This window comes from Tamandua tetradactyla, chromosome 5 (assembly GCF_023851605.1).
Source record: "Tamandua tetradactyla isolate mTamTet1 chromosome 5, mTamTet1.pri, whole genome shotgun sequence".
Lineage (NCBI taxonomy): Eukaryota > Metazoa > Chordata > Mammalia > Pilosa > Myrmecophagidae > Tamandua > Tamandua tetradactyla.
The window spans coordinates 162,762,227-162,778,525 of NC_135331.1; the positions used below are offsets into that span (position 1 = coordinate 162,762,227).

The following is a 16,299-nucleotide window of genomic DNA, read 5'->3' on the forward strand; positions in this document are numbered from 1 at the left end:
GAGAAGATACTAACTTTAACACCTTTTTTAAAAACAAAAGGAAGGAGAAATGACAAGTTTAAAAATAAGATAACTCTGTCTTCTACTTGCTTGCTTGGAAAACATTCTTTTTTTCAACCTTTTTCCTTTTTTTTTTTTTTTGGTGGGGGCGTGGTGGCAGCAATATAAGACAGCAACATGCTTGACCAACACCCACAGTGTGGTTTCTGCTGGTAGCTACTCAATTTAGTCTATAAGGAACAATTCTCTTATCCATCACCCCATTTTCTCTGCTTCTCTTTTTCCAGAGGAAGTAAAATTAGATAGTGACTATCACTCTTTCAGCTAGGCTAAGCTACTTTGAGGGTAGCAACTACTAGACTCTAGGTTTGGTCATTCAATGAGCTAATATGATCCTAGAGACAGGCAATGAAAAATAAATTTATAACCCAGGGACTCAAAAGTTTAAGCTAATTTTAAGAAATACCCAAGGAAGTCATACAGTCTGGAAGACCATCTAATCCAAAAACTTTTTTAGAAGCGAAAAACTACTAATCCAAGTAGAGGTAGAACCAGCATTTCTAGGTTTCTAGATCAAAATTCTTTCTAAAATAGCATTACCAAAAAAGGTATGCCATTTAACAAAGAGGAAGGCTATACAGATTGCTCAGAAATTTCCTTAAGAAGCAAAACAAAACATTCTCTTTCACAAAATGTCATGCTCAGAAATATAATTTATAACCAAATGAAACAAAACAATTTAAAAAATAGGATCCTACTATAAATCTGGAGCCAGTAAATTCTGTATAAGATACTCTAGGTACATCACTCTCTTGAGACTTCATCATAATACTGATTACTACCTTAACTCAATTACCAATAGACCATAATTAACTTAATGTACAATATCTAATTTACTCCAGACAAAGCAGAAAATCAAGAAACCAATTAAATTAACAATCTCTCCCAAAGCAGTAACTAGCTTTACTAGCATACAGCAAGAAAATTTCACAAGCATCATTTGGCATTAAGTTGGGAACACTGGTCAAGACATGACATACTGCATCTAAATGGGGCCTGTCTCTAAGCCAATTCAGCAGGTGAACTGACCTCCCCACTATGTGGGGCCTAACTTTCAGGGGTGTAAATCTCCCTGGCAACATGAGACAGAACTCCCAGGATGAGGTGGGACCCAGCATTAAAGGATTGAGAAAGCCTTCTTGACCAAAAGCGGAAAGAGAGAAATGAGACAAGATAAAGCCTCAGTGGCTAAGAGATCTCAAACAGAGTCGAGAAGTTATCCTAGAGGTTATTCTTATGCATTATATAGATATTCCTTTTTAGTTTAGTATATTGTAGTGGCCGGAGGGAAGTACCTGAAACACTTGAGACTTGATTCTTAAAGACAATTGTATAAAGACATAACTTTCACAATGTGACTATGGGATTGTGAAAACTTTGTGTCTGTTGTTCCTTTTATCCAGGGTACAGACAGATGAGTAAAAAAAAATATGGATAACGAAAAAATAGGGGGGACAAAGGGTGAAATAAATTGTGTAGATGGAAATACTAGTGCTCAATGAGAGGGAAGAGTAAGGGGTATATTGTGTATGAGGTTTTTGTTTTTTCCTTTTTATTTCTTTTTCTGGAGTGATGCAAATGTTTTAAAAAATGACCTTGGTGATGATTGCTCAACTATGTGATGATACTGTGAGCCACTGACTGTATACCATTTATGGAATGTGTGTGAAGATTTGAAAATAAAAATTTAAAAATAAAGAAAAAAAGTTGGGTGAATCTGGGTATCTGGATTGGGGTATATTGGAATCCTCTGTATGATGTTTGTACTTTTGCAGCTATCCTCTAAGACTGAAATTATTTTAAAATAAAAGTTAAAAAAATGATCCACATCTCTTAGAGAAGAAATCTGGCTGGGAAATCCTTTCTGTCATCATTTTAGTTTAAAATCAGGCTGCAAATGACACACTTACAGAGGCACTACCTTAATAAACAGCGCTCAGGATTAGAACAAAACAATACAAAGGAAAAATAAAAGTTATCAGCAGACACAGAATACACTTGAAAAGCATGGTGAGAGAAGAATCACATTTCATAAAAAGAAAATCATGACTAGCAATGAAAATGAATGACAGCAATATAAGAATGCTGTAATCACTGGGAGTGGAGAGCATGCTAGGATTTAGTGAGTACTTATCAACTACTAAGTGCCAGTACTCGACAGGACACTTCATATAAGACATCTCATTTAATCTGCACAATATCCCTGAGGCAGATATCAGCATCTCCATTTCACAAACAAAGAAACAGAGGTCCAAAGGTCAAAAATCATGATTAAAGTTGCAGAGCTTTGAAGCTGGGATTTGAACTTAGGCTCTTTGCCCCATATATCACAATGCTTTCTGAATTTAATTGCAAGATTCAAAATAAAAAGAAATATTTTGAGTAGCTGACTCTTAAATATGACATATGAAAATCTATCTAGTAATATGTTTCCCAATTACTTCTCAACCAACAATAACTTATATATCATTAGTCTTTAATCTTTGAGTCCTACCATTTGCCTGCAGGTTTCACTTGTTCTATTTTCCACATTCCTTTCCCTTTATCAGAGATAATACACTGGGGGTAATTTATATTCTTAATGCATATCTATATATAGATATCACAAACACAATTAAAATTCTGCCTACAAATGAAACCATGTTTCCTTTCTACCATCCTTCTACAGTGATGAACTTATTTTCTGGTTTTAATTCTAATCAGAGACTTGCTTGACTATCTCTGTCAAAGAAATCTAATGTTCACTAGATTAAAACTTGATGGGGCCTATAATATGAGCAGAAAGTACTTTCTAAAAAATACTTTTACCATATCCCTATGCTCAGAATAACTAACTTTTGTAATATCCCAGTTGTGCCAACTCTAATATGCCTATATTTTATTAGCTTTAAAAAATGGCATTATTTTGTATAAGATTTTTCAAACACTTAAGAGTAATCCATTCATTCAAAAACATTTACTAGGCATATAAGTACAAAGCACTATACTATGCACTGGATGTAAAGTGATGAATGAAACAAACGTAATTCCTGCTTTCATTAAGCTATTGGTCCAAAAGAGGAGACTGACTAACAAGGAATTACAAAATTCTATGAAAGAAATTATCATGATGCTGTGATCGAGGATTGAGAGGTCAGGTGATCAGGAAAAGTTTTCCTAAAAAAGTAACAGACTGAGATTTAAGAATGAGAGGTCAGCTATATAAAAAGTGGGAAAGAGGATTTCTGGTAAAGCAAACAGTATGCATAAAGCTTGCTAGAAAGAGCCAGGTGAATTTAGAGAACACAAAGAGAGCCAATGTGGCTAAAGTACAGTGAGCTAAGCAGGGATAAGACCATGCAGGTCTATGGAAGAGTTTGGATTTTATCTGACGTACAACAAAGAGGCACTTTAAAGTTGCAAACATGGAATTTAAATACAAAATGGCAAGGGCTGATTTGCCTTTATCTGTAAAGAAAATTACTTTTATTTGGCTGCTGAGAAAGAACAAACTTCAGGGAAACAACAGAGGATTCTGGATCACTTCCAATCACCTTAAGACTCAGGTGATTGAGTGAGTTAGAAAGATTCAGAATATATTTGGAAGGTTGAATTTACAAAACTTACCATTAAATTCCAAGTTGAGGGTCAAGGAGAGAGAGATAAAAAATGATTCCCTGGTTTCTGGTTTTAATAACTGGAAGGACTGACTGAGATAAGAAAAACTGAAGGAAAAGTTTGAAAAGAAAAATCAGGAGTTGTATTTTGAACATGTTAACATTTGAGATTCTGTGAGACTTCCAAGGGATGATATATGCCAGGGCAGGTAGACATTTAAAGCTTCAAAGAAAGGTCTGATTGAAAGATAACTCCTCAAGATAGGATATAATTACAGGAAATCAAACAATGATATTATTAATAACTGTGGAGGGAATTGATTTCCTAGCCAAGGAAAGAAATCCTAAGTATAATGTAGGAAAATTCAGATAAGATCTAGGAAGTCTTGAGATTCAAAATCCCTTGTACTCTTTACGAGGTCACTCAATAGATGATCTCAATCAGTCTAATCAAAGTAGCATCAGAGGGAGGGCCATGGTGGCTCAGCAGGCAAGAACGCTTGCCTGCAGAGCCCAAGAACCCGGGTTCGATTCCCAGTGCCTGTCCAAGTTAAAAAAAAAAAAAAAAAAAAAGTAGCATCAGAAAACCCAAAGAGAAGTTGAATAAGAAGAAAACCAGGTCTTTCAATATAAAATAAATCTTACATGTAAAATGACAGAAAACAGGAAAGGATAAGTAAAGAGAAGTGTTCTGGAAAGCTCTATATCTGAATTTAAGGGCCTAAATAAATCTAAACCAAAAAGAAGAATCACTATAATGTACTCTGAACTGCTTCTAATTACAAACTACACTTACACAGCATACAAATATATACTATATACACACGTGTGTGTACACATGTGTATAATTATTGTTACTTCCTTGAGAAGTGGGGTTTATTTATTTTTGTATCATTAATACCTATAAGAATGCATGGCATTAATTACACACTGTCATTTAAATGTTTGCTGATTTCATGAATGAATAAATGAACGAAATATATACATCAGGGAAATTAACAGACAGAGGCCAAAATAACTTAGGCACAAGTTCATATCTAACAAAGGAGATTCAAGAATTTTTTTTTTAAGTTATAGATCTAGAAAAAGCAAAGACATGTTCTGAACCAAGACACATTTCAATAGCTTAACCCAAGAGCGAACTACAGGAATTACTGAATTGGCTTTTTATAATAAGTAGTCAAAAACTGGGATAATCAAGTTAATCAAAGGCTCCCACCTATAACAAATAAAGGCACTGACAATTTAATGTAATAGAAAATACTTTTCCATACGATAAATAGCAGAACCACAATGCAGTACTTTACCTTAAAAGAAAGCATAGTATTTGCTGGAAAACAAGAGAGCTTTAGAAAATAAACACAAAGGTGTGTGTTTAGAAATGTACCATATATACACTATTTTTTAAAGGGAGCATCTTGAAATATAAAATACCATACCTGCAAGCAAAGTACAATGGAGTGGCTCCTGATACATTTGGCCTGTTAATATCAGCACCACTGTCTAGCAAGCACTGCACTGTCTGAAAGAAAAGAAAAAATTGCAAATAGAACCAGAGAATTAAAAAAAAAAGACACCATTACCTCAATTTTAATCCATATAGCTATACAGAACAGGGATAATAAGTGGTGAGTTATTAACGCCTCAATATCTCTTTCCAAAGGATAGTCTTCCCACAACTAGAAGCTTTAGAGGGGAACTGAGTGGGCATGTGATAATTACAATCACTGAATAACTTCAACTTTCTGATAAATTCTCTGAGCCCTTCATGTACTATACAGTATATATGGAATTATCAATGCAATATCAACTGTATAACTTGAGGAGGAGGCAGAGCAGTGCTTCATAATACAGTATTTATTAGTAACATGTGGGAGACTTTCAGGAAGATGGCCAAATAGAGTAGTGAGAGATTAGTCCTGCTCCAAGCAACAGTTAGAGAAGAGACAGGAGGGTGACTGAGGCGGCGATTTGGGAGCACAGCTGACTGGGAGAGCCTTCTGTACCTCATAGAGCACCCTGGTTGCAGAGGCCGAGGAACTGAGAGGCAGAAAGCTGGGGTCTGGCACGAAGGCATAGAGCCCGCGGGAGTACATGGATAGGAGCCTGGGGCTAGGAAGTAAGCCAGGCAGTTTCCTGAGCGAGCTACCCTCACCAGAACAGCCCCATGATCAGCGACTGACCCCACAACCCACGCATCTGAACCCCATCACCTGCTCCCATTCCCTGTGCTCCAGGTGCCCCCACCCTACCAGCTCCCACTACACACACCTGCCCAAACCCCTACCCCACGTGCAGCCCAACCCATCTCTCCTGCACCCCTACTGAGCACTACCTCCCCCTCCCTGTTCCCTGCAGGCTGTTGCCAGGGCATAAACGCGGTGAGCACTAATCTCCATACCTAGGCTACCCCTACGCCCATACCCAGTGTCACACAGCCTCATCCCCCCCTGCCCCAAGCTCTGAGCATCAGTTTACAATACTCCTAGGCCCAGGCATGTGCACAGATCCCCAATCACATCATTCAGCTCTGGGAACTGCACTTCATAGCAGTCCTAAAATCATGCATGTGCACAGCCCTCAGCCACATTTCTCAGCTCTGAGAAAGTGCTGACTTGCACAGCCTGGTCACATCTGCCTCCAATCCATGAAGGCATAACGCCAACCTGGTGCCACAGCTCTACGCATGTGCACAAAAGGCCCCCATGCCTTAGACTAGCACACACCAGGGTTACACTCCCCAGACCAGTGTGCCCACACAGCTACATCCTCCCTGGCCGCTGGGCACCCACATTCAAAAGCATCAGTGTAACATCCCCAACCTGCATCTTATACCTGCCCCTGAAACAAATCACCACACTAAGTGTCCCACCCCGTACCCTGCTCCCTGCTATACAACTATTCTGCAACACAAGGCCTTAGACTACTGAAAGAAATCAACTCCCAAAGTAAATCAATCAAGATATTTACATGCGATGAAGGTAACAGATCACTAAGCATATCACAATGCAGACAGATATAGCCCTGCCTAATGACCAAATTAAAACATGAGAGGAGACAGACATTCAAACAACTGATCAAAGATGTTCATACAACTCTACTTAATAAAATAAGTATGATGGCAAGTGACATAAAGGAGATCAAGAAGACAGGAGAAGAGCATAAAGAGGAATTTTGAAAGAATTATAAAAAAATAGCAGATATCACAGAGATTAAAGACTGTTGACCAAATAAAGAGGCACACAACACCAGATTTGAAGAGACAGAAGAAAGAATAAGTGATATAAAGGACAGAATGATTGACTTCAAAGACTCAAAACAGGAAATGGCAAAAAAGATGGAAAAAAATTGAATTGGATCTGAAGGAAATGATAGACACAAACAAAGCACACATTGGTGTCCCAGAAAGAAGAGAGGAGTAAAGGACTAGGAAGAGTAGTTGAGGACATAATGGGAGAAAATTTCCCAACCCTCATAAGGTTATGTAAGGTTATGTCCTCATAAAGGACATAAATATACAAGTCAAAGAATCCCAATGAACTCCAAACAAAATTAATCCAAATAGGCCTTCCCCAAGACACACACTAATCAGTCTGTCAAATGTTGAAGAGAAGCAGAAAATCCTGAAAGTGGCAAGAGAAAAACATTCTACTACATACAAGGGAAACCCAATAAGACTGGGTTCAGACTACTCAACTACCACCCAGGAGGCAAGAAGGCAGTGGTATGATCTATTCAAGATTCTGAAAGAGGAAAACCTTCAGCCAAGAATTCTGTACCCAGCCAAATTGTCCTCAAAACTGAGAGAGATTAAAATTTTCACAAAAAAGTCCTGAAAGAGTATGTCAACAAGAGACCGATCCTACAAGAAATATTAAAAGGAGTTCTGCCATCTGAAAAGAAAAAAGACAAGAGAGGGAAGTCTGCAGGAGGGCACAGAATTGAAGAGTACCACTAAGCGTAATTTAAAGAATACAAAGAGAAAGAGGGAAAAGAATATATAGATCTGACAAACAAAATTAAAAAAATAAGATGATAGATTCAAGAAATGCCTTGTCAGTAACAACTTTGAATGTTAATAGACTAAACTTAGCAATTAAAAGATACATATTGGCAGAATAGATTAAGAAACACAACCCAGCTATATACTGCTTACAAGAGACTCATCTTAGACAAGGATACAAACAGATTGAAAGTGAAAGGATGGAAAAAGATTTTCCATGCAAACTGTAACCAAAAGAAAGCAGGAGTAGCTATACTAATATCGGACAAAACAGACTTTAAATGTAAAGACATCATAAGACACAAAGAAGAACACTATATACTAATTAAAGGGTCAATTCACCAAGAAGATATAACAATCATAAATGTTTATGCTCCCAATCAAGGAGCTCCAAAGTACATGAGACAGATATTGGCAAAATTGAAGGGAGAGATAGATGTTTCAATAATAGTAGGAGACTTCAACTCACCACTCTCCTCTAAACACAGAACAACTGGACAGAAGATCAACAAGGAGACTGAGAAGTTAAATAACTTGATAAATGAATTAGACCTAACAGACATATATAGGTCATTGCACCCTAAAGCACAAGGATATACATTCTTCTCTAGTGCTCACGGAACATTCTCCAGCATAGATCATATGCTGGGGCGCAAAACAGGTCTTTATAAATTTAAAAGCACTGAAATTATTCAAAGCACTTTCTCTGATCACAATGGGATTAAACTGGATCTCAACAATCACAAAAAAATGAGAAAATTCACAAATATATGGAGATTAAATAATAGTCTAAAACAACCAGTGGGTCAAAGAGGAAATAACTAGAGAAATCAGTAGCTATCTGGAAATGAATGAAAATGAGAATACAACTTATCAGAACTTATGGGATATAGCAAAGGCTGTGCTGAGAGGGAAATTTATTGCCCTAAATGCCTATATTAAAAAACAAGAAAACAAAAATCAAGGATGTAACATCACACCTGGAAGAACTGGAGAGAGAACAGCAAACTAAGCCCAAAGCAAACAGAAAAAGAGAAATAAAGATTGAAGCAGAGTTAAATGAATGGAGAACAAAAGAATAATAGAAAGAATCAATAAAATCAAAAGTTGGTTCTTTGAGAAAAATCAATAAAATTAATGGGCCATTAGCAAAATTGACAAAGAAAAAAAGAGAGAGGATGCAAATGAACAAAATCAGAAATGAGAAAGGGTGCATTACCACAGACCCTGAAGAAATAAAAGAAATCATAAGAGGATACTATGAACAACTATACGCCAACAAACTAGACAACTTAGATGAAATGGGCAAATTCCTGGAGACAAACAAACAACCTACACTGACTCAGAAAGAAATAGAAGATCGCAACAAACCAATCACAAGTAAAGAGATTCAGTCAGTCATCAAAAATATTCCTACAGAGAAAAGCCCAGGGCCAGATGGCTTCATAGGGGAATTTTATCAAACATTCCAAAAAGAACTGATACCAATCCTGCTCAAACTTTTCCAAAAAATTGAGGAAAAAGGAACTCTACCTAACTCATTTTATGAAGCTTATATCATTTTAATACCAAAACCAGATAAGAATGCTATACTATAAGAAAGGAAAACTACAGGCCAATCTCCCTAATGAACATATATGCAAAAATTCTCAATAAAATATTAGTAAATCAAATCCAACAACACATTAAAAGAATTAGTAACATGTGGCTTCTAAACACTTGAAATGTGGCTATTATAACTGAAAAACTGAATTTTTAGTTTCATTTAATTTTATTGAATTTAACTGTAAATAGCCACACACGGCTAGTAGCCAACACACTGGATAGTACTATGCTAGATGTCTGAATTTAAAAATCAGTATTTTTTACCTCTAAAAATATAAAATAGGCACCAGAACTCTAACTTTCCTGGAGTCAAAGACCCTAAGTACAAAAATGTTAAAAAGCTGAGAAGTTATTTTGCTATTAACAACAGCCAATGCTATTCTCTGACAGTCATTCATATATACATTGTCCCCTAAGCTCTATAATCATTTAACTCATAATAAGAAAAGCAAGATAACAAATCTTGAGAATACATATCTAATGACTGGAGATATTACAGGGCACATCTGAAAACCTTCAAAATAGAGTATTTCCTAGTTTTATACCTATGATCATCATTTAAGTTGCTCCTGCAAAAGGGGAAAAATATATAGCAACATAAAACAGTTTCCAGAATTACAATGTTCAATACTATTTCTGGAAAGAGCATGTATTTATCTGTATAGCTACTCTAAAACCTAGTACAACGGCAGTTAGATGACAAGGAATATAACACATAACGGAAGAACAGGAAAGAAAACAACAGGATACTAGAGAAGTATTTTTGAAAGATAAGAAGCATTTGGAGGAATAGTAACTGATTTAGCAAATCAAAGAAAAATGATCCCTAAGTGCTTGCAAAGGGGATATTCTAGGAACAAGCAACCAAATTCTCACTACAGGACACAAAAAACATAAGAACTGGAAGTACCAAGCACCCTGGGATGTAGGAATGGTTATATGGAGCTGAAAACAGGAGAAAGAGTTGAAAGCCTGTAAAATAAACCATTGAACCCTCCCCTAGAACCCTTCTCCCCAAACTATACAGATGGCCACTATCCCTCCCTAGACTGTCTCAAAGATGAAGATTTATTCTCTGGACAAAGTAACTTAGGTGGTTCTAGACTGGTAGTCAAGAAACAGAGCTAAAGGCAGAGATGAACAGCCATGCTGAAAACAAAAAAAATAAGTGAAAATTTTCAGTTCCAATATTCCACTAAGCTCCCAGAAATCCAGCAACCAAGGTTAAAACCTCAGGTAGGAAGACATAAAGGTTTCCTCTCCGGAAACCTGCACCAGAGAAGATCTCCTATAGTTACTGGCATTTCAGAGTCTCCGATGAAACAGCCCAGTTCAAACCAATCAGTCTAAAGGAGTAGTTCTCAAATGGGGTGATTTTGTCTCCCAGGGGACATATGGCACTACCAGGAGATATTTTTTATTTTCATGACTGGGAAGGAAAGGTGCTACTGATCTCTAGCAAAAAGAGACCAGGGATGCTGCCAATCATCCTACTATGCACTGGATATTTTTCTTCAGCTAAAAATATCACTACTTCCAAGACTGAGAAACTACAACCTACAGTAAGCCAACTAGTCAACAAACCCAGCCCACGTATAACATAATGCTTCCAGTCAACATTTCAGTGCTATAACACTATACATGAATGACAGGCAATATTTAAGAGACAACAAAAAATTAAACAAATAGAAAAGAGCAACTCAGAAAACTAAAGACAAAGTAGGGATCCAAAGACAACAACAACAAAAATTAGAAAAGTAATTGATACACTCATAGAGAAAACAGAAATATTATACCCCTGGAACAAGAACAAAATGCTGGGGGGAAAAACATTTGGAGAATTAAAAAATGTAAAATGTGATAGTAGAAATAAAAATTCAAAGTTTAGAAAAACAATGTTGAAGAACCCTGGTTCTTCAAAGCAGAAAGTAAAAAGGAGGAAATACAAGAAAATTAGTAGCTCAATCATTTAGGAAGACATATTTACAGAAATTGAGAATAAAGAAAATGAAGGGGGTGGGGGAAAAAAGGGAAATAATCAAAATAATGATTTCAAATTATACCAAAAAATATCAAGAACTGAAAGACATAGTTGTCAGACTGAAAGGACCCACTGAATGCACAGAAACATAATTAAAAGACCTTCAACAAGGCATAAAGTGGAATTCCATAATACTGGAGATAAAAACCAACAACAATAACAAGAGCCTGAAGAGATAAACAGAAATCAGACTGTCACTAAACCTCTCAAAGGGAATACCAGCATCTAATAGGTGAAATGCTTTCAAAATTGTAAGGTACATGACTTCTAATATAGAATTCTATGGCCCACAACACTATCATTCAAATAAATGGATATAAATTAAAAACATGTCTAGCTATGTAAGATTTCAAAAAAAAGAAAAATGGCTTATAATGTCCCTTTTCTTAAGAAGCTACTAGAAGGTATATACAAATATATTCATAAGAAACAAGGCAGAAATATTCATAACCTTTATAGTCCTCATTTCTGCAACTGGTTACATGAACATAGCCATCTTTATAACTACTACTTCCACTCCCTGTTGAATATTCCCCTTACCCTCAGAATGCACCTCAGTTAATCTTGGTCTTTTCCTGGTGTGGTGACCCAAATCTTCATTCCCAAAAAGTATGGGCCATTAGTTAGCCCTGCCTGGTTTGTACGGTGCAGTATTCCACTGACTTTAATTACAGGGCATGGTAGTACTAAGACACCCTACGGGATCTTTTTATCCCAGGCAAACTCTTCTTTAACTCTATTGTATAGTAGCAGTCCTATTTCCCTTTGATAATCAGGATTAATCATCCCAGCCAGTATAGTAAGCTCCTTCTTTGCCTGTTAAGTTAGAGGCAAAGTGGCCAGGTGTCGGTATTAACTTTCAGTTCAATGGAATTACTGTTGTCTTATCTTGTGGAGGCACTCTTCTTTTTGGAACTAAGACCTGTAGACCAGCTAAAGTTCACAAAGACAAGAAGCAAAAATTTTTGCAGTGGATAACCACAGGTACTGGGTGGAACCACTGCCATTTCTAACCCTTGATTCCTAGACTCATGAATCCTGAAAAAACAGCACTATAGAGTGGTGCTGATTTAGAGCATTTACAGCTTCCTGGATAACAGTGTCACAACCTTGCAAAGTACTTCCACCCAATAGCTACCATAATTGAGTCTTCAAAAGACCATTCCTCTATCAATGCAGCTACTGGGGATGATGGGGAACATGGTAAGATCAGGGAACTCCATGAGCATGTACTCATTCCTGTACTTCCATTTGTTGTGAAGTGGGTTCCTTAATCAGGAGTAATGCTGTGTGGAATATCAAGATGGCAGATAAGGCATTCTGTAAGTCTACAGATGATAGTTTTGGTAAAAGCAAGGCATGCAGGGAAGGCAAACGCATACCTAAAGTATGTGTCTATTCCAGATAAAACAAAACGCTACCCCTTCCAAGACAGAAGCAGTACAGCATTTGAACCTGCCACCAGGGAGCAGGCTGATCATTTCAGAAAATGGTGCCATACTGGGTACTGAATGTTGGTCTCTGCTGCTGGCAGATTGGGCATTCAGCAGTAACTGTAGCCAGAGTCAGCCTCAGTAAGTTTAAGTCCATATTGCTAGGCCATACATAACCTCCACCTCTTCCACAATAGCCACTTTGTTTAATGGTCAATGACAAGAGTAGCTGGGGATAGAAGATGACTCGTATCCACAGTACAGATCATCCTACCACTCGATTAATAAATTCCCCATCTGCTAAAGTCACCTGGTAAGCATTCACATAGAATGCAAATATATTCATGTTTTTCACCCACTCAGAAAATCTATCCATACATCTCTTCCTTAGACCTCCTCGTCACCAATTTTCCAATCATGTTCCTTTCAAGTCCATAACCATACAGCCAAACCACTGGCCACAGCCCACGAATCAGAATACAAATGCACCTCCAGTCATTTCTCTTATCAAGCAAAATAAACAATCAGATGCACTGCTTGGAGTTCTGACCACTGGGATGATTCTTTTACCACTGTCCTCAGGGATGTCCCTGAACGGGGCTGTAGTGCTGCAGCTATCCATTTTCAGATAATACCTGTATATTACCCAGAACTATCTGTAAATCAAGCCCATGTTTTCTCTTCTTCAACCAGCTGCTCAGAAGGAACTCTCCAAGAGGCCATAGCTGTGAGATGGAAAAGAGAAAGTAATGTGGCAGAAGTGGGAATCATGGTCATTTGGGATACTTCCCCATGTAACTTACTTGTACCTTCAGGACCTGCTCAAGCCCAACTGCTTATATACTATTTCCATTTGATTACAGGGTGTTGCTGTGTGTGCCCAACTTTATGGCTTGGTGGGCAACTCTGGTCTCATGGTAACTTGGTGGCCTATGGTAAGCATTCAGTCTCTACTAAGGCCCAGAAGCAGGCTAAAGCTATTTCTCTAAAGGAGAGTAGTTACACGCAAAGGATGGTAGGGTTTTGCTCCAAAATCCTTAAAGTATGTGCTGTAATTATCCTATAGAGACCTGTCAAAGAGCAAACACTGCCACTGACACTTCCAGCACCACTGGATGTGCTGGATCATATGGAGAAAGTGGTAGAGTAGCTTGCACAGTGGCCTGGACCTGTCATAGAGCCTTCTCTTGTTCCAGTACCCACTCAAAACTAGAAGCTTTTCAGGTCACTCAGTAAATGGGCCAGAGTGGCACACCCAAATAAGAAATATGTTGCCTCCAAAATCTAAACAGGCCAACAAGGCTTTCCACCTCTTTTTTGCTTGTACAAAGAACCAGCTGCAACAGCTACTCCTTCACCTTAGAAGAGATATCTTGACTGCCCCATACCATTAGATGCCTATAAATTTCATTGACGTATAAGGCCCAGAATTTTTGTTGAATTTATCTCTCTCTGACAAGCAAATGTCTTAGCAGTAAGTCTAGAGTAGTTGTTACTTCTTGCTCACTAGAGCCAATCCACATAACATCATCAATATAATGGATCAGTATGATGTCTTGTGGAAAGGAAAGACAATCAAGGTCCCTGCAGACAAGATTTTGACATAGGGCTAGAGAGCTGACATACCTGAAGTAGGACTCTGAAGATAAACTTCTGGCTTTGCCAAAAGAGAGCAAACTACTTCTGGTGGTCTTTACTAACAGGTGTTAGGAAAAAAGCAACTGCCAGATCAATAGCTGCATGCCAGGCACCAGGGGATGCACTGATTTGTTCAAGCAATAAACCTCATTTGGAATAGCAGCAGTAATTAGAGTCACTACCTGGTTAATTTTACATTAATGTGCTATCATCCTCCAAGATCCACCTATTTTCTGCACAGGCCAAATAGAACTGAATTGGGATGAGGTAGGAATCACCATTCCTGTGTCCTTCAAGTTCTTGATGGTGGCACTAATCACTGCAATCCCTCCAGGAATGTTGTATTGCTTTTGATTACTATTTTGTTAGGTAGGAGCAGTTCTATTGGCTTTGACCTGGCCTTCCTATTATGATAGAACTCACTGCATTTTTAAGTCAGGGAACCAATGTGGGGATTCTTCCAGTTGCTGAGTATGTCTATTCTGATTATACATTCTGCAATTGGGGAAATAATCACAGAATGGGACTGGGACCCACTGTGAGATGGACCTGAGCTAAAATGGAGTAATAAACTCCATTTATCACCCGACCACCATAAACTCCCATTCTGAACGATGGTACACAGTAACATTTTGGGTGTCTTGGAATTAATATTAATTCTGAGCCAGTGTCTGACAATCTCCAAAATGTCAGATCATTTCCTTTTCCCCAAGGCAGTCACCCTGGTAAAAGGCCATTAGGTCCCTTTGAGGTTAGCTGTGAGGAAGATCAACAACACAAATTCTTGGCAGTGTAGTAAGGTCCTGCCCCAAGGGGAGCCAGCCTTCCCTTCATTCAAGGAGTTCTGAGCCTGTAAACTTGTCTCAAATCTGGGAATTGATTAAGGAGCCATGACTCCCTGTTTATGTGATTCAAGTTAGACTTCTGTTCACCTAACCTAGTACTACTCTTCTGCTTATACAAATCAAGTAAGAATTTAGTAGTCTACTGATTTATTTCACTTCTAGGTACCGCATAATCAGTCAGTCAATGCCATAGGTCTCCATAAGTCAATTACTGATTACTGCTTTGACTCTACTATCCATCACAGTAACCATACCCACCTTGTCTATACTTTGATTTCAGAGTGTTAGGAGATTGAATGAGATGAAATGTTTAAAAGCATGTTGGAAATTTTAAGGTTTGCTCAAAGGTGAGGGACTTTTAGAGAATTCATGAAACTGCTGTATCGAAAGTTTGTTGACGAGAAGTTGTCTAAATCAAAAAGCCCTCCTTATCTTGACTAGACATGATATTTTGTTGGTTTGTCCAGGTTAGTGTGATGCCCCGATATATCCCAGAGTAATTTGGGTAGAGAATAAAGAATATGTATTCAAAATCCCCTTGGAGAACTGGGAGAAAGGAGGAAATATTCAACTTTCTCATTTGGAGATTTTCTGATCTCACAAGTAGTGGAGAAAACCAAATCAATAAGCCAAGCCCTTGATCTTGGGGTTTCCCCTATGGAACTTATTCCTGCAAAGGATAGGCTAAGTATGCTTAAAATTAGGCCTAAGACTGAGCTCACAATCTTGGGGTTTGTTCATATGAAACTTAATCCCACAAAGGATAGGTCAAGCCTACTTAAAATTAGGCCTAAGAGTCACCCCCAAGAGAACCTCTTTTGTGCTCAGATGTAGCCTCTCTCTCCAGTCAACACAACAAGCAAACTCAATGCCCTCCCCCTGTCTACATGGGACATGACTCCCAGGGGTGTGGACCTTCCTGGCAATATGGAACAGAAATCCTAGAATTAGCTGGAACTCAGCATCAGGGGACTGAGAAAACCTTCTCGACCAAAAGGGGGAAGAGTAAAATGAGACAAAAAATAAAGTGTCAATGGCTGAGAGATTCCAAACAGAGCCAAGAGGTTATCCTGGAGGT

The 16,299-nt window shown here is 38.0% G+C and overlaps 1 protein-coding gene across 4 annotated transcripts in view; it reads right to left on the minus strand.

Annotated features, from left to right (window-relative positions):
• Positions 1–16,299, minus strand: part of HACE1 (HECT domain and ankyrin repeat containing E3 ubiquitin protein ligase 1) — a 115,837-nt gene that overhangs the window by 56,034 nt on the left and 43,504 nt on the right. For all 4 annotated transcript variants that reach the window (XM_077162512.1, XM_077162513.1, XM_077162510.1 and 1 more), the window contains one exon: positions 5,096–5,178. In XM_077162512.1, coding sequence (XP_077018627.1) covers positions 5,096–5,178 — 83 coding nt within the window. The remainder of the gene's footprint in view (positions 1–5,095; positions 5,179–16,299) is intronic.